We start from the raw sequence: 21,536 nt of genomic DNA, 5'->3' as shown, positions 1-21,536 counted from the left end.
TATCGCGATGTAATCCGCAAAATCGTAGAATTTCAAATAGCAACGGATTATTTTTGTCATCCTTCGACAGATTCACAACGCATTAAAACCGATTTAACTATAACTTATGAAATCGTATAATTTCGGATTGAGATGGATGTATATCACCCAACATTAATCCGCCAGAATTTGACTATTTTCAATCTGCTTTAATATCGTTTTTGATACAGAAATCCCGATCGATTTGAATTACTTTTTGTTTTAATCAACCATTTTCGGCAGAGTATATTTTCAATCGGTTTTAATACCGTATTTTCGGTGCAGAAATCCCGATCGATTCGAATTACTTTTTATTTTAATCAGTTTTAATCGACCATTTTCGGCAGGGTTGTATCCGACCCGTCATGCGTTAACTATTTTCTTTAATAATTCGAAAACTAAGCTTCGGACGAAATTTTGCAAAAGGAAAAATCATCTTAGAATTGACTCAACAATGTGTCATTTTACGGACACAGGGGTTATTTTGAATCACCCTGTATATGTATATTATATACACCGTGGCCGATTTTAATCGACGCACCTGAATATCTCCGTTGGTAAGCCGAATACGAAAAAATGTTTCAGACAAAAGTTGTATGGTTTCAAGGAGGACATAAGATAGTGTCATTAGTTTGATCTTGAAGAGCCACCTGAAGGTCACGTGAAGGTCAGCTCCAACTTTTTAAATGGGACACCCTATATGCTTTTGCATATTCTTGTAGCTTATCTCAAGAGCTTTCCAAAACACTATAATTAAGTTAGTTAGTTTGTCCCATTTAAAAAGTTGAAGGTAACCTTCACGTGATCTTCAGGAAGCTCTTCAAGGTCAAACTAATAACACCACCTTCTGTTCCCTTTGAAACCATACAACTTTTGTCTGAAACATTTTTTTTTTTTTTTTTTTTTTTTTTTTTTTTCCAATTCCCCCTCGGGTCCTGGTTCGGCCGTTAAGACGGCGACCAGACCGAGGGATGTTTTAGGTGCCGTGCGGTGGATCACACCGCGCGCCTGTGCGGTGGCTGAGATTGGCGGGGTGTATGCTACCGTTGTGGCTCCCCCACCCATCTCCGACGCCATTGCAGGGCCTCCCGCAGCCCCATTCCCGACAGGAGGTCGGATGGGGGCGATAAGCGGGAGTCTCTTGCGGCGATACCCAGGGGGGTAGAAGGCGGTACCTCCCCCCCTGGGAAAAAGCGGGGATGCCGTAAAGGTTCCCCGCTCGAGGCAGAGGCCTCGCGGGCAGTAGGCCTCGGGAGTGCTCCCGACAAAGTTCGGGAGTGGGGGGAAGAATTTCTTCCCCCTCAGGCGCGTGGCCAGACGCGTCGCCGGAGACGGCCTCCGGACGCGGTATTGGCGGAGAAGGCTGCTAAAGCAGCTGGCGCCCGTTAAAGGGCGCCCGAGAAGGGGGCCTTAAATGGCCCGGGCTGTCCGGTCTCAGGGTAATGCTACTGCGTAGACCCGGGACTGGGCGAGCAACACGGGTGGCTGCCTTGTCAGTTTTAGAGGAAAGTGTTCGGTCTTTATTCAATCATTGTTTGATGACCGGACATTTCCCCAAAATTTGGAAGATAGCACGCTTGGTGCTCATCCCCAAGGAGGGCAAACCGGAGGGATCCCCATCGGCGTACCGCCCCATATGCCTCCTTGACGAGGCGGGCAAACTATTTGAAAGAATTATAGCGGCCCGCCTGAGGAGGCATTTGATTCAGGAGGGCCCCGATCTGGCTGAATGTCAATATGGATTTTGCGAGGGACGTTCAACGATCGATGCGATCATGCACGTTAGATCTCTCGCGGAAGAGGCAGTCTCCCAGGGGAGGGAAGTGGTAGCAGTATCAATTGACATTGCGAATGCCTTTAATTCCCTCCCCTGGGAGTGCATAAGGGGGGCCCTGGAGGACCACCGTGGAGTTTTAGCCGGTAAGAGTCCGGCATAACCCGTCCCTCTCCCCGGGGGGGCGGGTATCCATGAGGATTTCTCCACGTTAAAAAAAAAAAAAAAAAAAAAAAAAAAAAAAAAAAAAAAAAAAAAAAAAAAGGTTAGGTTAGGTTCCCCTCCGTGGACGCCACCTTGACGTGGTGGAGGGGCTTAAGTCGGTCCCGGTCCCCTAAGGTTAGGTTAGGTTAGGTTAGGTTCTCCTCCGATGGTGCGCCACCTTGTCGTGGTGGAGGAGCTCCCCTCTTCCTTCGGGTTGAGGGGTCTAAGAGCGCACCATTGCACTTCCTCGTGGTGTTCGCTGTAGGCGGCGGCTGAGGATGAAAACGAAAACGAAAGCGGCCCTCGGGCCGTGAGTAGCGAGTATGTGAGTAATCCGAAGTCGTCGTGGGCGGACATCACGAGAAGGGGGGTTGCGCTCCCTCCGGGCTTTATGGCCTGATGCGCATAGGGGAAGGAAAACCCTGACTCCAAACCCGGCACAATGGGGCTGTTACGGGTGGAAGAACACCCAACCCATTCTTTCTTCCTCCCATCCTAAACCTCCCATCCTTCTTCCTCGACCGATTGTCCCAAGGTCTCAACTTCTACCTTCTTCGGGGTGGCGCCCGCTTTCAAATAGCACGGTACCCGGCTTTGGGTGCAGATGGAGCCCAGCGACTCCATAGAGACGAGGTCTGCTGCCGCGGGCCAGTCTCGTTCGCTGGAAGGGGTTGGCGGCCCTGACTTCAATCGCCCAGTGGCACGGCACTGCAGGGGGAGCCTAGCTCTCCGCCCGTGACTTGAACGGATGCTCCCGTGGGATGAGGTGGCGGATCGGCGGGTGCTCCCGCCGTGAAGCGTCCCTCAGTGGGGAAAAAATGGGAACCGGCCGGGACCCTCGCCCGAAGGACTGGTAGGGTGACTTAGTCACCTGCCGGGCCAGAGGCGGGGATAATCTCGGTGGCGGTGTCCCCCGTGTGTGAATGGTGTGTGTATGTGTGAGTGTGTGTGTGGGTGGAGTTCGGGTCTCTCCTCGGAGAGACGCGGAAATCCACCATCTTTTTAGCCACCGGGCAGTAGAGTCTTCGGGTCGCGGCTTGTTTTCAAGAGGGTTGGTGCCTCACCCTCCGGAAAAATCGGAGGCATATTCATTTCGAGTCTCGGGAACCGTCGAGTGGAGCAGTCCTTATGTCAAGTAAAGGGTATTGTGTTTACGATACCTGGAGGCTGACATACCGCAAGCGAAGGGTCCGCCTTCCCCTCGCTTTAAATAAAAAATCCGGAGGCGGGGACACGGGAAGGAGCCGGCGTCGCACGTCGGCAACAGGGGGACTGCCCACCCTTGTATAAAAAATCGAAGGCAGCCGGGTGCAGTGGTGACTTCCGTCGCGAAGCACGATAGTGTTTCCCGATGGAAACAACACAGCACAAAACCGTCTCCACGTGGAGGCGGAGCTTCTTTCGGGTAGGAAAGCCCATCTTCCGCTCTTCAAGCGGGAAGTGAGGTTGAGGGGTGGTGCATCACCCTCCGGAAAACCGGATGCACATTTAATTTGAGTCACGTGTGCCCGTATGGCGTGGTCATGTTGGATGATGGGTTCCTGTGGAAGACCCACTTGAATCCACCGGTCAACATACCGCAAGCGGGGGTCCGCCTCCCCTCGCTTTAAATAAAAAACGCGGAGGCGGGGACACGGGTTAAGAGTCGGCGTTGCACGTCGGCGACAGGGGGCCTGCCCACCCCTGTATAAATAAACGTAGGCAGCCGGGTGCGGTAATGTCTCGATCGAGACAATGATGTCTCGATTGGGACATTGCTGCACAAACCGCCTCTACCGGGAGGCGATTTTAGAAACTTCGGGTAGGTTACCCACCTCTGCGGCGAAAGCGGGAGGTGGGACGAGGGGTAGTGCATCACCCTCCGGAAAACCGGATGCACACTTGCTTCGAGTCACGGTTGCCGTCGAGTGGCGAGGCATGTCAGGTGACGGGTCACTAACCTCGAGGCTGACATATCTCAACAAGGGTCTGGATTCCCCCTGGGTAAAAGACGGATGCAGGGACACGGGAAGGGTCGATGAGGGTGAGGGGAGCATCGAAACCTCCGCTAAGGTTTCTGGCTCACTTGGGTCCTGAGGTTCCCATTCGGATAGGGTCGGTGGGACCAGGGAACTTCGGTTCCTGGGCTCAAGTGGGTCACAAGGTTTCCATTCGGATAGGGTCGGTGGAACCCGGGGAAGCTGAGGCGGACAGATGCTCCCGAGCCTTTCATCCACAGAGTGGGGTGCGCCTTCCCCAGCTTTGAAAAACTCGAAGGCGTCCGGTGCTGGTTGATCTGCGATGAGATCAATTCAGCGTTTTTTGTTTTCGTTAGTTTTAAGTTAGTTTAAGTTAATTTTAAGTTAGTTTTAAGTTAGTTTTAAGTTAGTTTTAAGCTAATACTATTTTACTTTTCAGGTTAGCTCGCGTCGGGTAGAAGGTGTGTCGAGGGTTTGTGCATCACCCTCCGGAAAAATCGGATGCACGCTTATTTCGAGTCACGGATGCCGTCGAGTGGCGCGGTCATGTCAAGTGACGGGTCCATTGGTCCCCGAGGCTGACATGGCTGCAACAGGAGTCTGCATTCCTCCTGTATAAAAAGGCGGATGCAGGGACACGGGAAGGGTCGATGAGGGTGAGGGGACCACTGTAATGGTCTGCTGGTGTCCCTTTAGTGCTTTGCTGGGTCCGTAGGACCTTCCATTCGGATAGGGTCGGTGGAATCGGGGAACTTCGGTTCTTGGGCTCAGCGGGTACTTGGGTGCTCATACGGATAGGGTCGGTGGGACCCGGGAACATCAGTAGACTTGGGTGATCCCAAGCCTTTCATCCACAAGGTGGGGTATGCCTTCCTCCAGCCGGAAAACGCGGAGGCATCCGGTGCCGAGGTGTATCTACAATGCGATCACCTCGGTCAAATGGTTAGTGCCTGAACGGGCGGTGTGCCGGCCTAGCGATCGAGCGGGACCGTCGATCAAACGCCGGGAAGGGCATCGCCCCGGTAGTAGTCGACGAGATACTTCTCTGCCGATTCTGCCTAGGTGAGTGGGCCCCTCCATTAAATGAGGGGAGCTCGGTCGAGAGGAAGGCACATCTCTCAACACAAGAGTCTACCTAGTGGGGGCCTGCCTTACCCCACTCTAAAACAAGCGAAGGCACACGCGAATCATCTGGGTCCCCCTGGGTGGCTGGACACCTGGGGGGACACCACCAGTGGTGGTCCCCCGGCAGAGGGGGAATAAAAACTAGTGGGCAGGGTGGCCGGCGTGCGTGGTCTCCGAGGGGACCCGTAGCGATCCGGATCCTGTTTTCGGCCCTTTTTGAAGGGTGCACTCCTCCGATGGTGCGCCACCTTGTCGTGGTGGAGGAGCTCCCCTCTTCCTTCGGGTTGAGGGGTCTAAGAGCGCACCATTGCACTTCCTCGTGGTGTTCGTCGCGGTGGTGGCGGGTGAAAGCGAAAACGAAAGCGGCCCTCGGGCCGTGAGTAGCGAGTATGAGAGTAGCCCAAAGCCGCCGCGCGGACATCACGAGAAGGGGGGTTGCGCTCCCTCCGGGCACCTTGGCCTGATGCGCATAGGGGTAGGCGGCCCTGACTTCAATCGCCCGGTCGGCCACGACCGTTAGGGATGCCCCTGCACTGTCAGGGTCTACCATCCCGGTGGCTAGAGGAAGGAAAACCTCGAATTAAAAACCCGGTCTGGACAGCCCGTGAGCCTCTGGACGGCATGTCCTAAGGGAAGGAAAACCCCGACAGAAAACCAACTTCTTTGTTTCAGATATGCAGCACACCAAGAAGAGAGAAGACCTTACCGGCCCAGTGGTTTCGGAGCCACAGGGCCCGGCGGGTGCGGGGGGTATCGTCCCGGCCCCTCCCTCGTCGTCATCCGACGTCGGGCTTCCATCGGAGTTTGCAGAGAGCTCCGGTGGAGATATGGCTATCTCTGTGTTAGCCAAGGGTCTGAGGAAGACCGTTCCAGGCCTTGGTGGTGAGGGGAGTAAAGACCCCGTGCGCAGGAGCACGAGGCAGGATCCGGGAGCGCAGGCTAGTCCAGCGCCGGCGACCCCGGGTCCTTCGACGGCGAGGGCAGAGGACGAGGAGGCTTGCTTCAAGCGTCCTGGTCCACTGTCCTCCAAGAGGAAGAGGGTGGGGCCCACGGCGCCGAAAGCCGTGGCCTCCACCGACGACGAGGGTGCGTCGTCCGACGTGAGCTCGGGGACCGACAACGAAATGTCGCTCTCCGAGTTCTCATCGGATACGGCGTATACCCTGAAGCACGGGGGGGACGCGCGACCGAAGCGCGGACGCGGACGCCCCGCGACAACCGGCGAGTGGGTCGGTGTCGAGGGGGTCCGCAAGGAGATGGAGCTCCTGAAGAAGGAGCTGGAGCGCGTGAAGGAGGAGCGGGATATCCTCGGGGCCAGGTTCGAAGTTGACTTCGGACCGACCGCGGGGGGACTCCCCTCCTCCTACGACGTGATGAGGGAGCTCGACAACGAGACCGTCGACTCCCTCATAAACGTCGTCATGGAAGAGATGGAGGCGGTGGAGCGCGTCGCTGAGCGCTCGAAGTCCCTGAAGGGTACCCTGAGGGGAGCGCTTCGGGCTGCGACGCGGCGAGCTCTGGCCGCCTCCAAGCTCTTGTTCACCCGCGCGAACATCAGCGCGGGTGAACAAACGGAGAGAGGGGCCCTCGAGCGGACCCGTCGCGACCTTGAGGCCGCGAAGGGTCTGTTCGAGGAGGCCCAGAGGAAGGTGGAGAAGTTGGAGAGGGAGGTTGAGGTCCTCAAGGCGAAGGAGACCCTTCGGGCCACCAGAGCCGAGAGGACCTTGCCCTCCCCGTGCCCCACACCGCCCCCAGGGGCGGAGTGCGGCATCGAGGCGATGGAGACGGAGATGGAGGGACCTCCCGTGTTGAGGGATGACCCTCCACCTCCAGTCTCCGTTCGGGAGGAGCCCCTCGGGGTCCCGGCCGCCTCTCAAGACCTCTTGGTCGAGAGAATCGTGGCTCGGGTCGTCGAGGTGCTCCGACCCCGAACAGAGGAGACGGCCCGGCCCACCGAGCCTCCAAGGCCCCCTCCCGCGGAAGGGAGGGAGTTGTGGAGCAAGGTGGTGGGCAGGAAGGCCCGCAAGACCCGCGGAGAGGCGGGTACTTCTTCCCAGAAGACTGCTCCCCCCCCTGCCCCTAGTGGCAAAGGGGGGAGCAGTGGGAAGAAGAAGAAGAAGGGCCCGAAGAAGGGCGCTGAGGGGGCACCTGCTGGAAAGGTGCCCCCCCAGAAGAAGAAGGGCAAGGCCTCCGCCGGGGTCATCCGAGAGCCGAAGACGGCGGCGGTCCTTCTGACCGTCACCCCTGAGGCGGGGATGACCATGGGGGAGGCCTTGAAGTTGATCGCCCCCGCAAGGGAGATCATACGGGGGAGCGGGACACTCGCGGTCCTGAAGAAGTCCCAGGCTGGGGGCACTCTGTTCCAGTTAACTGGAACGGAGGGCCCCCGCCTGGCAGGGGAGCTTCTCGCGAAGATGCGAGAACTCCTGGGGGGGAGGCCGGGAGTCAGGGTCGCCCGGCCCCAGAAGCGCGCAGAGTTGCGCCTTCAGGGGCTGGATGACTCTGTAACCCGGCAAGAGGTGGTTGAGGCCGTCACGGGGTTGACGGACTGTTGCGCGGAGGACCTGTCCGTGGGAGAAATCCGATTTCTCCCGGGTCGGATGGGCTCCGTGTGGCTGCGTTGCCCCGTGCCGGTCTACAACAAGGTCGTCGAGGCGGGGAAGCTCTGCATCGGGTGGGGCGTGGTGGTTGTGAAACCACTCCCGGCCCGCCGGATGCGGTGCTTCCGCTGCCTCGAAGTGGGCCACGGGGCGGCCGGCTGTAAAGGGCCGGACAGGAGTGGCCGCTGCCATAGGTGCGGCGACCGCTCCCACCAGTCGCGGCTGTGCCCGGCGGGGACGCCCAAGTGTCCGCTGTGCGCGGACGTTGGGGTTCCCGACGGTCACTCGCTGGGGGCGGCCACTTGCGTGCCTAGCGCAAAGGTCGCCCACCGGCGTAAAGCCGCGTTGGCCAAAAAGGCCACCGGGAAGGGGAAGGGCCCGGGCACGCAACCCTCGACGAGCGAGGGTGCGGCCCCGGCTGCTTCCGGCGGAGGGAGTAAGGGGGGCCCGCGTAGGGCTCAACCCCCCGAAACCTCCGCCCCAGCAGGGCCCGCGGGGACGGAGAGAGTGACCCGTTCGAAAGCGAACAAGGGTCCCTCTTCCGTTGCCTCGGAAAAGGGCTCCACCGATGGCGGGGAGGGTCGTTCGGCCGGGTCCTCTAAGAAGAGGACTATGGCTGACCGATCCTCCGCCGCCCAACGGGAGAAGGAGATGGCGAGGGCTGTGCTGGGTGAGGAGGACCCTCATAAAGAGAGTTCTCCCACACCCCCCCCGCCGGAACTGAAGAAGAAGAAGGACTACGCGGACCGATTCAAAAACTGAATCGCTCCGCGTACTCCTTCCTGAGAGGAGGGCAGGGCCGGACCCCTGCGGAGAGGGGCCCTTAATTGGGCCGGGCCGCCCGGTCCCCGTTTGGGATGCTGCCGCGTGTACGCGGGGACTGGGCATTGCAGCAAGGGCGGCTGCACGACGGGGTTTTTAGTGGGTATACCCGGCATTGCACACCGAGGGAGAGGACTAGCCTCTCCTGAGGGCCGGGGAGTCCCACAGTACCCCCCAATGCGCCGGAGCATTGGGGGGTCTGCGTAATGCATTTTCCCCGTCGTTAAAAAAAAAAAAAAAAAAAAAAAAAAAAGGTTGAGGACGGCTAAGGGAGGTGATACCCTGACAGAAAACACAATCCAAATCAATATGACAAGTACAACAAAAGAGATAAAAATTACTGTCTCAGGGGGGTCGGATACCCCAGAGGCCGGCGTGGTATCGGGTATGGTCCCTGCCCGATCCACGTCGTCATCGGACGCAGGGCTGCTGTCGGCGTTGTCAGCGGGCGCTGATGGACAGGTAGCTACCGCTGCTTATGAAAAGGAAGAGTCGCAGGTGGGGATGCTATCGAAAACAGCATCCTGTGCCGATCTATCTAGGTCGAGTTCCCGCGTGAGCCTGCGAAGTATCTGCAGTATGGATGTGGATAGAGATAGCAGGAAGAGAAGTCGAGTAGAGCTGGAAAAAGGCTCGGAAAAAGAGGATGAAGATCCTGAAGATGAAGAAGGATCTATTAAAAATAGAAAGATTGCTAGAAGAGGTGCAAAAAAGATTATTGATGATGAAGACATTTCGAGTTCACAGGAAGGTTGTCAGATGAGCGTACAGGGAGATCCTCCGGCGAATCTGAAAATGTTGGCGCGTCATACGTTACTCTCCGATGATGATGAAGCGGCGGACTGTTACGTAGTAACAGGTCCGGAAAGGAAGAAAGGAGAAGAAGTAAGAATTGGAGTGTTAAAGGAAGAAAGAAAGCTTGGTACAGTGATAAAGAGAGGAAGAGGAAGACCAAAGAAAATTCATAGAAAGAAAATAGGAATAGAAGAATTAGGAGTACACGAAGTAGAAGATTCTGAGGATAGTGAAGGATACGATGTGCTTTCTGCACCGGAAATGGCGGCTACCGCGATTGAATATCTTGAAGAGGCGGATCAAATAAGAATAAGATGTAAAAATATTAAGGGCGATTTGTCCGGTGTTATGAAACGTAGGATCCATAACACAAAAGAAATTATAAAAGGATTAGCGCGAACTATCACTAAAGTGCCTCAGAGGAAAGAAGGGGGAGATGAAGAGGATGAGACGTGTTTTTTACGAATGGAAAATAAAGAACTTAAAACTAGACTAAGAGAAAAAGAGAAGGACTGCCAGAAGAAGGAGAAAGAGATTCAAATTCTTCGCAACGAAGTAAAAGAAATAGGCGAACAAATGAAACTATTGAAAGAAGAAATAATGGAAATGAAAAGAAATTACGGAAAGACTACTAATGCAGAAGGCAGTCCCAAAGATAGAAATGAGAGAAGAATGCATAGAACACTGAAAGCGATAGAAAATGGTGAAGATACTAGTATTGCGGAAGATTCTGAGGCGATGGAAAGTGAAAGAGTACCTACCTGTGAAAGATTACCTACCTGTGAATGGTCCGGAGTTGAGGATGATCTACGCTTCAAGAAACCTTATCCTGTGAATCCTGGTCCCAGCATCAGTCGTGGTGGAAGTCTGCTCCCGAAGCACCTGAAACAAAAAGAAAAAGAACAATTAACAAGGAAAGCAATAGAAGAGACTCTAAAGGAGTATAAGGAAATTAGAGATCAAGTTAGGAAATATGGTACGATTGCACAGGAGGAACAGACTGGGATAGGAGTAGGAAGTAGGAATGAATACCCGGAACTCCCGAAACCGCAAAGATCACAGAGAATGATGCAGCCCAGAAGTATACGGACGGATATTAAAGTGGTGGAAAATATACAGATTAGAAAACCAAGGATAGAAAGTTTAGGACTGGAAAAAGAAACTAAAAGGAAAGAAGAGACTATAAAGAAAGAGACTACAAAGAAAGATTTACAATCAGATCAGGAATGGGAAACAAAGAAAAGTAGGAGAGAAATAAAAGAAAATAAAAAGAAAGTAAAGGAAGAACAAAAGCTAAAGCAAGACAAGAAATCAATTCTGCAACAGCAAAAAGAGAAACCGAAGATGGTGCGAAGGCTTCCAAGATCTTCAGCTGTTACCTTAAGAATAGCAGAAGAAAATAAGGATAAATACTCTTACGCTGATATTCTCCGTAAGGCAAGAGAAAAAATCTCGTTAGAGGAAATAGGTATTGAGAAAACTAGAATAAGAAAGACTGCAGGAGGAAATGTATTAATAGCAATACCTGGTGCTAATAGAGGAATGGAGGCAGATAGATTAGCTGAAGAATTAACTAAAGTATTGGATAAAGAGATTACAGTTAGTAGACCAAATATAATGGGAGAGTTACGATTATTTGGATTAGACGACTCAATCTCTAAGGAGGAAATCATGGATACGATTGCTGCTCAAGGAAAGTGTAAACTGTCAGAGATTCGAGCCAGTGAAATCAAGATTATGCGAAACGGACTTGGAATGATATGGGTTAAATGCCCATTACATGCAGCAGCTCAATTATTTAAAATAGGAAAGGTACGTATTGGATGGTCTATAATAAAGATTGAAATGTTACAAGCAAGAGAGAAGCAATGTTTCCGTTGTTGGCGATTCGGACATTTAAAGTATAATTGTAAGTCTGAAATAGATAGAACCGGATGTTGTTACCGATGTGGTTCTTCGCAACACAAAGTCAAAGAGTGTACTAATGAAGCCATATGTGTGGTGTGTAAAGAGAACCGTGTAGAATGGCATCATAGAATAGGATCGATTACCTGCGTAAGAAACAGGAAACAAAACAAAGATATAAATAAAACGATAGATACAGGAAATAATGAATATGTAAATAGTGTATATAAGAATAAAACGGATGAGAATATGGAAGTTTGTGTATATACTAATGATGATGACAAATAAAAAGATCACAGCAGGAATGACTAGAAAAGAGATCACAGTAGGAATGACTAGAAAAGAGACTAGTAAAGTGATTAGATTATTGCAAATAAATCTAAATCATACTCAGGCAGCCCAAGATCTTTTGATGCAAAAAATTTTGAAAGAAGACATCGAAATAGTTGCGGTTCAGGAACCGTGGTCTACAGCTAACAATGAGTATTGGATCACGAGTAAAAAGGGCACTGCAGCTATTCTCTGGAATAGAGGGACGACTAGTTTCCCGTGTAAACTGTTAATGAAAGGCCACCACATGGTGGCAGTTAAATACAAAAATATGGTAATAGCGTCATGCTACTGTTCACCGAGTGAGTCAGCGCAGGCATTTGAGCTAATGTTAAATGAAATTAGACTATTAGTTACGCAGGAGAAAAATAACACGATAATCTGTGGGGATTTCAATGCAAAGGCTCATTTGTGGTCATCGAGAGTTGAAGATGCTAGAGGGAAAGATCTAATAGAAATGGCACATATGTTAAATTTGAGGCTAATTAATGAAGGAAATATAGCAACATGCGTGCGGCCGCAAGGGTCATCGATAATTGATATAACCTGGTCAACGGTAGATATTAGTTCGCGAATACAGAATTGGAGAGTGGAAGAGGATGATATCTCCTTGTCAGATCATCGTTATGTGGCCTTTTCTGTTTTAGATAAAGACATATCGATTACCAATCAAACTACTGAGCAAAGAATTGCTTGGTCTTTTAAAAAATTTAATTCGGATTTTTTCCAATCAGTATTGGTCTGGGAATGCCCACAATTACAGGCACAAATAAATAAAGAAAGTAATAGTATCTCTTCGCATGAAATCAGTACAAGATTGGACGATATTATGAGACATGCATGCGATGCGGCCATGCCACGTATACCACCTGGATTAAGAAAACGAAAAGCGACATATTGGTGGTCTGATGAAATAGAAAATAAAAGGAAAGAATGTATTAAACTACGCAGGAAGTGGAAAAGATACAGAAAGAGAGCTAACCGCGAAGCTAATGAAGAAATCACGTTAGAAATGAGTTTTAAGAAAGTTAAAAAAGAATTATGCACGTTAATTCGGAAAGCTAAAGAGGCAGCGTGGAGGAATCTGATTAAAACCATCGAGGAGGATCCATGGGGTCTCCCCTATCGTTTGGTTACTAATAAGTTGCGTCGGAATTCTCCACGATTAACAGAAATGTTAGATGCCAAAGTGCTCGAAGATACTTTAGACAAGTTGTTTCCGAAATCTAAAGTAGGAAAAGATAGAATGGAAACATTAGAAGAGGACTGGAAAGATGAGTGGGACATATCACCAGCAGAGATTTATCGAATAATCAAGACACGATCAGCTAAAAACACAGCACCTGGATTGGATGGTGTTAAGATCAAGTACTGGAAGCAAATAAGTGATGAGATGATAGACTGTGTAGCGTCTGTGCTTAAGATATGCCTTCGGCAGAGTGTCTTCCCAATACAGTGGAAACAGGCACAATTAGTATTATTGCCAAAAGGCGAATTAGATATGCAACATCCTAAGGTACGTCCTATATGCTTATTACCAGAAATTGGTAAGATATTTGAAAGAGTAATAGCCGAAAGATTAATACATTGGATGGACGCTCATCCGGAGGCAGCTCTGAGCCCTAATCAATTTGGCTTTCGACAACGCCGATCGACGATAGACGCTATAGTTGAATTGCGTGAATTTATTGAGTTTGCTCAAAAAGAAAAAGGTACTGTGATAGCTGTAGCATTAGATATAAGTAACGCTTTTAATTCGTTACAGTGGGCTGACATCTGCCATGCACTAAAAGATAAAAAATTTCCGGTATATTTACAAAGGATAGTATATGACTACTTATCTACAAGGGTGGTACTATTTACAAATGAGAGCGGTAGACAGATTACCAGATGTATAGAGGCAGGAGTTCCCCAAGGATCGGTCTTAGGGCCGCTCCTTTGGAATATCACATTTGATAGAGTAATTCGTGCAAAAACTGAAAATGGATGTCGTCTCATGGCATATGCCGATGATACGTTGATAGTAGCAACTGGCGAATCTATAACTAGTGCCAAACGTCGTGTAGCATTTCAGGTTGCACGTACCTGTAAACATATCAAGGACTTACATCTGGAAGTATCTGCGTCGAAAACGGAAATTATTGTATTTACACCTGATAGGAAAACGCCGCCGGTGATTGAAATTATCGTCAATAGGCAGATTGTACAATCCAAGAGAGCGATCAAATATCTAGGTGTTATCATGGATGATAAGCTCCAGTTTGTGGATCACTTAGAATATATCGAAAATAAGACAAAGAAAGTAACTAAGAATTTATGGCGAATAATGCCGAATTTGCACGGTCCGAGTGAAAAGAAAAGAAGGCTCTACGCTAATGTAATTTCATCCATTGTACTTTATGCGGCTCCAGTGTGGGCCCATAAAGCAATACATAAAGGTAAAGTACGTAGTATCTTGAAAGATCTGCATAGATGCATAGCACTTCGCGTTATTGCTGCCTACAAAACTGTAGCACACGATGCAGCGGCAATAATTAGTCGAATTCTACCTTATCATTATACGGCTGAAGCTAGAAAGAGATCATATGATCAAATCAGGGATTTGAAAATTGCACAGACATGGACGAAGAAAGAGGAGAAAATTATCCTTGCAAATGAGACTGCCACGGCATACGAAAAGTGGAAAGGTTATTTAACAGGACAGAGTGCCGCTGGTATACGTACAAGAACAGCCATCATCCCAATCTGGGATGAGTGGATTTATAGAAAGCACGGAAACGTAAGTTTCCACCTTACCCAAATTTTGACTGGACATGGGGTCTTTTATTCTTACTTAAAACGAATTAAAAGAGCGACAACAGATGAATGCCCACATTGTAGGACTGGTGCAGTTGATACTGCAGAGCATACATTAATAGATTGCACAGCGTGGAAGAACGAACGTGAAGAGCTATTGAGTAAATTAGATATAGCTGGAAACGCATTTAATTTGAAGAGTATGATCGGTGCGATGGTCCAATCTAAGATCTATTGGGCTGCTGCCCAGTCCTTTGTAGAAAAAATTATGTTTGATAAAGAGGAAAAAGAACGGCAATTAGAGAGAGAAAGCGTTGCTGTCAACACAGATGAAGATGATACCTAAACTAGAGACTAGAGATTGAACTAGAGACTAGAGATTGAATTAAATCTAAATAAGGTAAATACAGTAAATAATAATATACATGTAGATAGATAGTATAAGTAAACAAGGATGTAAATAGAATAATATATATATACATTATTGAACAATGTAAATAACTAAAGATGTAAATATATGTGTAAATACAATAACATATGTAAACAGTAGATAAGGATGTAAATATATATACATAAATAAATGTAAATGTAAATGTAAATAACCAAATATGTAAATATATATGTAAATAAAATAGCATATGTAAATAGTAAGGATGAATTGGGAGGTCAGGGTGGGCAAGGAAGAGGATGAAGCGCGCGCGTTGTTGCGCGCTAGCCAGTTCGGACCCCGGTAGTAATGCTAGAGCAGTTCCTGGGGTCCGGACATTGTGGCCTAGGCTGGGCCCGAGGGGTTTTTTTTTTTTTTTTTTTTTTTTTTTTTTTTTTTTTTTTTTTTTTTTTTTTTTTTTTTTTTTTTTTTTTTTTTAGTTGGTAGGCCCGATCGACCAGATAGAGTCGGTCGGGAGAGCCCAACATAACCCCGCTCGACGCGAAAGGGTGGTGCTTGCCTTAGCCGGCTGGCCCACCTGTCGGGCGGGGTATCTATAAGGCGGATTTCCCCTCGTTAAAAAAAAAAAAAAAAAAAAAAAAAAAAAAAAAAAAAAAAAAAAAAAAAAAAAAAAAAAAAAAAAAAAAAAAAAAAAAAAAAAAAAAAAAAAAAAAAGGTTAGGTTAGGTTAGGTTAGGTTAGGTTAGGTTAGGTTAGGTTAGGTTAGGTTAGGTTAGGTTAGGTTAGGTTAGGTTAGGTTAGGTTAGGTTCTCCTCCGATGGTGCGCCACCTTGTCGTGGTGGAGGAGCTCCCCTCTTCCTTCGGGTTGAGGGGTCTAAGAGCGCACCATTGCACTTCCTCGTGGTGTCCGCTGTAGGCGGCGGCTTCGGATGAAAACGAAAACGAAAGCGGCCCTCGGGCCGTGAGTAGCGAGTATGTGAGTAATCCGAAGTCTTCGTGGGCGGACATCACGAGAAGGGGGGTTGCGCTCCCTCCGGGCTTTATGGCCTGATGCGCATAGGGGAAGGAAAACCCTGACTCCAAACCCGGCACAATGGGGCTGTTACGGGTGGAAGAACACCCAACCCATTCTTTCTTCCTCCCATCCTAAACCTCCCATCCTTCTTCCCCGACCGATTGTCCCAAGGTCTCCACTTCTACTTTTCTTCGGGGTGGCGCCCGCTTTCAAATAGCACGGTACCCGGCTTTGGGTGCAGATGGAGCCCAGCGACTCCATAGAGATGAGGTCTGCTGCCGCGGACCAGTCTCGTTCGCTGGAAGGGGTTGGCGGCCCTGACTTCAATCGCCCGGTGGTACGGCACTGTAGGGGGAGCCTAGCTCTCCGCCCGTAACTTGTGTGGGTGCTCCCACAGGGGGGATGAGGTGGCGGATCGGTGGGTGCTCCCGCCGTGAAGCGTCCCTCAAAGGGGAAAAACGGGAACCGGCCGGGACCCTCGCCCGAGGGACTGGTGGGGTGACTTTGTCACCTGCCGGGCCAGAGGCGGGGATTATCTCGGTGGCGGTTCCTCTGTGTGTGAATGGTGTGTGCATGTGTGAGTGTGTGTGTGGGTGGAGTTCGGGTCTCTCCTCGGAGAGACGCGGAAATCCACCATCTTTTTGGCCACCGGGCAGTAGAGTCTTCGGGTCGCGGCTTGCTTTCAAGAGGGTTGGTGCCTCACCCTCCGGAAAAATCGGAGGCATACTTATGTCGAGTCTCGGGAACCGTCGAGTGGAGCGGTCCTTATGTCAGGTGAAGGGTACTGTGTTTACGGTACCTGGAGGCTGACATACCGCAAGCGAAGGGTCCGCCTTCCCCTCGCTTTAAATAAAAAATCCGGAGGCGGGGACACGGGAAGGAGCCGGCGTCGCACGTCGGCAACAGGGGGATTGCCCACCCTTGTATAAAAAATCGAAGGCAGCCGGGTGCAGTGTTGACTTCCGTCGCGAAGCACGATAGTGTTTCCCGATGGAAACAACACAGCACAACACCGTCTCCACGTGGAGGCGGAGCTTCTCTCGGGTAGGAAGCCCATCTTCCGCTCTTCAAGCGGGAGGTGAGGTTGAGGGGTGGTGCATCACCCTCCGGAAAACCGGATGCACATTTAACTCGAGTCACGTGTGCCCGTATGGCGTGGTTATGTTGGGTGATGGGTTCCTGTGGAAGACCCACTTGAATCCACCGGTCAACATACCGCAAGCGGGGGTCCGCCTCCCCTCGCTTTAAATAAAAAAACGCGGAGGCGGGGACACGGGTTAGGAGTCGGCGTTGCACGTCGGCGACAGGGGGCCTGCCCACCCCTGTATAAATAAACGCAGGCAGCCGGGTGCGGTGGTGTCTCGACCGAGACATTGGTATCTCGATTGGGACACTGCTGCACAAGCCGCCTCTACCGGGAGACGGGTTTAGAAACTTCGGGTAGGATGCCCACCTTCGCGGCGAAAGCGGGAGGTGAGGCGAGGGTTGTGCATCATCCTCCGGAAATCCGGATGCACATTTACTTCGAGTCACGGGGGCTAACAGGAGTCTGCATTCCTCCTGTCTAATAACGCGGATGCAGGGACACGGGAAGGGTCGATGAGGGTGAGGGGAGCATCGAAACCTCCGCTAAGGTTTCTGGCTCGCTTGGGTCCGGAGGTTTCCCATTCGGATAGGGTCGGTGGGACCGGGGAACTTCGGTTCCTGGGCTCAAGCGGGTCATAGGGTTTCCATTCGGATAGGGTCGGTGGAACCCGAGGAACTGAGGCGGACAGATGCTCCCGAGCCTTTCATCCACAGAGTGGGGTGCGCCTTCCCCAGCTTTGAAAAACTCGAAGGCGTCCGGTGCTGGTTGATCTGCGATGAGATCAATTCAGCGTTTTTTTTGTTTTCGCTCTCGCGGTAGTTCTTTTTGTTGCGGGTAGGATGCCCACCTTCGCGGCGAAAGCGGGAGGTGAGGTGAGGGTTGTGCATCACCCTCCGGAAATCCGGATGCACATTTACTTCGAGTCACGTGGGCCAACAGGAGTCTGCATTCCTCCTGTCTAAAAACGCGGATGCAGGGACACGGGAAGGGTCGATGAGGGTGAGGGGAGCATCGAAACCTCCGCTAAGGTTTCTGGCTCGCTTGGGTCCGGAGGTTTCCATTCGGATAGGGTCGGTGGGACCGGGGAACTTCGGTTCCTGGGCTCAAGCGGGTCATAGGGTTTCCATTCGGATAGGGTCGGTGGAACCCGAGGAAGCTGAGGCGGACAGATGCTCCCGAGCCTTTCATCCACAGAGTGGGGTGCGCCTTCCCCATCTTTGAAAAACTCGAAGGCGTCCGGTGCTGGTTGATCTGCGATGAGATCAATTCAGCGTTTTTTGTTTTCGTTAGTTCTAAGTTAGTTTAAGTTAATTTTAAGTTAGTTATAAGGTAGTTTTAAGTTAGTTTTAAGCTAATTCTTATTTTTCTTTCAGGTTTTTCTTTTCAGGTTAGCTCGCGTCGGGTAGGAGATGCAGCGAGGGTTAGTGCATCACCCTCCGGAAAATCGGATGCACGCTTATTTCGAGTCACGGATGCCGTCGAGTGGCGAGGCATGTCAAGTGACGGGTCGCTGACCCCGAGGCTGACATATCTCAACAGGAGTCTGCATTCCTCCTGTATAAAAAGGCGGATGCAGGGACACGGGCAGGGTCGATGAGGGTGAGGGGACCACTGTAATGGTCTGCTGGTGTCCCTTTAGTGCTTTGCTGGGTCTGTAGGTTTCCATTCGGATAGGGTCGGTGGAACCGGGGAACTTCGGTTCTTGGGCTCAGCGGGTACTTGGGTGCTCATACGGATAGGGTCGGTGGGACCCGGGAACATCAGCAGACTTGGGTGGTCCCAAGCCTTTCATCCACAAGGTGGGGTATGCCTTCCTCCAGCCGGAAAACGCGGAGGCATCTGCGGTGCCGAGGTGTATCTCCAATGTGATCACCTCGGTCAAATGGTTAGTGCCTGAACGGGCGGTGTGCCGGCCTAGCGATCGAGCGGGACCGTCGACCAAACGCCGGGGCTGGCGTCCCCCCCGAGTAGTAGTCGACGCGATACTTCTCTGCCGATTCTGCCTAGGTGAGAGGGCCCCTCCAATTAAAATGAGGGGAGCTCGGTCGAGAGGAAGGCACATCTCTCAATACAGGAGTCTACCTAGTGGGGGCCTGCCTTACCCCACTCTAAAACAAGCGAAGGCACACGCGAATCATCTGGGTCCCCCTGGGTGGCTGGACACCTGGGGGGACACCACCAGTGGTGGTCCCCCGGCAGAGGGGGAAAAAATTAGTGGGCAGGGTGGCCGGCGTGCGTGGTCCAGATGCACTTGGACCCGCAGCGTTACGGACCTTGTTTTCGGCCCTCTTTGAAGGGTGCACTCCCCCGTGGACGCCACCTTGACGTGGTGGGGGAGCTTAAGTCGGTCCCGGTCCCCTGGGGCGGTTCAGTTAGCCATTGGCTGCTGTTCCGGCCTGGGGGGGCGGGATCGGTGAACTAAGAGCGTCCATTGCACTTCCTCGTGGTGTTCGCTGTAGGCGGCGGCTTCGGATGAAAACGAAAACGAAAGCGGCCCTCGGGCCGTGAGTAGCGAGTATGTGAGTAATCCGAGGTCGTCGTGGGCGGACATCACGAGAAGGGGGGTTGCGCTCCCTCCGGGCACCTTGGCCTGATGCGCATAGGGGTTGGCGGCCCTGACTTCAATCGCCCGGCTGCACGGAGCCGTTAGGGGAGGATTTCTATCCTCCCTCCGTGCACTTTGCGGGTGCTCCCGCACGGGGTGGTTTGAGGGTGCTGCGTGGTGGGTGCTCCTGCCACGCAGTGTCCCTCGGGGGGATGTGGGTGCCGGGGTGCCTTGTGTCTGGGGCGGCATCTTCCTCGCAATCCAGCGGGGTGGATGCGCGTCCTGGCATGGGGTGCCTCGGCGTCCCACAAATAGGGATCTCGGGGCTAGCCCGTGATTCCCTGGGGGGATGCGGTGGCCGGTCCACTCCGAGCCGGGGTGTCATCCGAGCCTGGGTGGCCCTCTGGTGAGGGGTGGATGCGGCGTCCCGCAAGGGGGTAGACGCCTCCCACCGCTTGGCAAACGGCCCGGGGTGTGACCCCGGGATACGCGCCAAGTAGGAGGAGGGGACGGGTCGGCAGGTTGATTCACCCGGAGATATCCGGGTGACCGGACTTGTCCGGACTGCCGGCCCGGGTCGCAACGAGCCGCTCGGACGTTTCCGAGGCGGGGTCGGTGCGACGGAGATGACGGTGACTGGGTGTCCTGGCGGGGAAGAAGTCCCTTCCTCGTCGGTCCCCTGTCGCCGCCTGCCGCCAGAGCCGCTCGGACATATTCCGAGGTCGGGGTCTGGCGGCGAGAGTTTGGGTACCCGGTGGCTGCCGTGACCGTTTCCCCTTCCGAAGCGGCAGTCACCGGGACGGCGCTTTTGTCCCAGGTCTAGATGGCCTGGGACGGGACATTATGCTGGTCGCCACGGCGGGTAAGACGGGGTAGGGGAGCGGCTGCCCCGTCCCAACCGTCCGTGGGGCCCCCCGGGTGGCGCCGCCCCCTGCAGTGTCCGCGAGGTCGGAGGCGCGGAACCCCCGAAAGCCCATGAGGAGTCAAACCCCTCATGGGTGAGTAAGGGGCTGGGACCCTGTGCCGGTGCTGCCTTTGGCCGCCGGCCAGAGGTGTATCTCGACCCCCCGGGGGAACTTGGGGCCCCCGTCGGGAGTGTTGCCGGTCATGTTTCGGGACACTTTCGGCGGGGGTGAGGGTATACCCGGTCGAGGGAGCTGCAGGGGAACGTGGGATGAAACAAAAAATGACAGACACATCTCAAACCCAAACAAAAAATAAAAATAAAAATTTAAAAATAAAAGAAAGGTAGTTGGGGCGATAGAGGAGGTGATCATGCGATCACCTTCTCCGAATTGGTCGGATAGATCAATGAGATCTACACGATCAAGAGGTTCGGGCAAGTCGGCGCTTTCTGCCGGACTTCAGCCCGGAAAGACCGAGGTTTGCGCACCTTCGGAGAAGAGGGTCCTCCCTGAGGCTAAGATCCGTCTTATCGACATAGAGAAGACGTCTATTAGCCTCAAGCGGAGGAGGATAGACAACGAGGTTGGGATAACCCTGGACCTCGTTGGGGGGGCCTCAACATCCTGCCCCCCAAGCAACATTGAGAGCAGGAGGGATGATGTTCTCATGGACATCATGCCCACACCTGCTGTTCAGCAGCCCCAGCTGCCCCCAGCTGTTTGCGCAAGAACAGCTGGGTGCACACGGAAGGAGAGCCTGGATAGAGAGGAAGGATTGGATCCGGATATACTGGATGTTGGAGAGGAAATGGACCCAATGGAAGGACAGGAGGTGGAGAAGAGAGGACGAGGGCGTCCTGCTACCACCGGGGAAGGAGTTGGGCTGAAGGAAAGAAGAGAGGAGGAAGCCCGAAGGAGAGAGGAGGAGGAATTGGAGAGGAGAGCGAAGGAGGCCCTTAGCTCTGCCCTCCAAAAGGACAGAAATGGGAAAGGGCACAAGATAAAATAAGGGCGATAGAGGAGGAACTATCCAGGGCTCCAACCGTGGACATTGCTGCTGAGGCAGCAGAGCAGTCTGTCAAAGTATACAAAGTGGCAGACTGCTCGAATAAGATGAAGGGAGGGTTGGTCGCGCAGTTGAGGCATGCTGCGATGACCAACCTAGCTGCCATCAACGTAATGGCAGCCAGAGCGCGAGAATCGAGCAATGAGGTACTTGCTGAGATTCGTAAGGAGATGGAGCAGCTCCGAAAAGAAAATAGGGAGCTGA

At 52.2% G+C, this 21,536-nt stretch overlaps 1 protein-coding gene across 1 annotated transcript; it reads left to right on the top strand.

The window, feature by feature from the left end:
- The first annotated feature begins 8,810 nt into the window (after positions 1 to 8,810).
- Positions 8,811 to 11,319, top strand: LOC112638611 (golgin subfamily A member 6-like protein 22). The gene is made up of 2 exons (XM_025410652.1): positions 8,811 to 11,108; positions 11,221 to 11,319. The coding sequence occupies exons 1-2, from the start codon at positions 8,811 to 8,813 to the stop codon at positions 11,317 to 11,319; spliced, it is 2,397 nt and encodes a 798-aa protein (XP_025266437.1).
- The last annotated feature ends 10,217 nt before the right edge of the window (positions 11,320 to 21,536 follow it).

The sequence above is a fragment of the Camponotus floridanus genome, unplaced genomic scaffold (genome assembly GCF_003227725.1).
Source record: "Camponotus floridanus strain SB8 unplaced genomic scaffold, Cflo_v7.5 scaffold337, whole genome shotgun sequence".
NCBI lineage: Eukaryota > Metazoa > Arthropoda > Insecta > Hymenoptera > Formicidae > Camponotus > Camponotus floridanus.
This window is presented reverse-complemented; position numbering and strand designations above follow the sequence as displayed.

What these genes read in the sequence shown, in the direction of transcription:
- LOC112638611 (XM_025410652.1), top strand. Translation starts at nt 8,811, where the DNA reads ATGACAAGTACAACAAAAGAGATAAAAATTACTGTCTCAGGGGGGTCG. An exon ending in AATTATTTAAAATAGGAAAG is followed by an intron (nt 11,109 to 11,220) that starts GTACGTATTGGA and finishes AGTCTGAAATAG; the next exon opens with ATAGAACCGGATGTTGTTAC.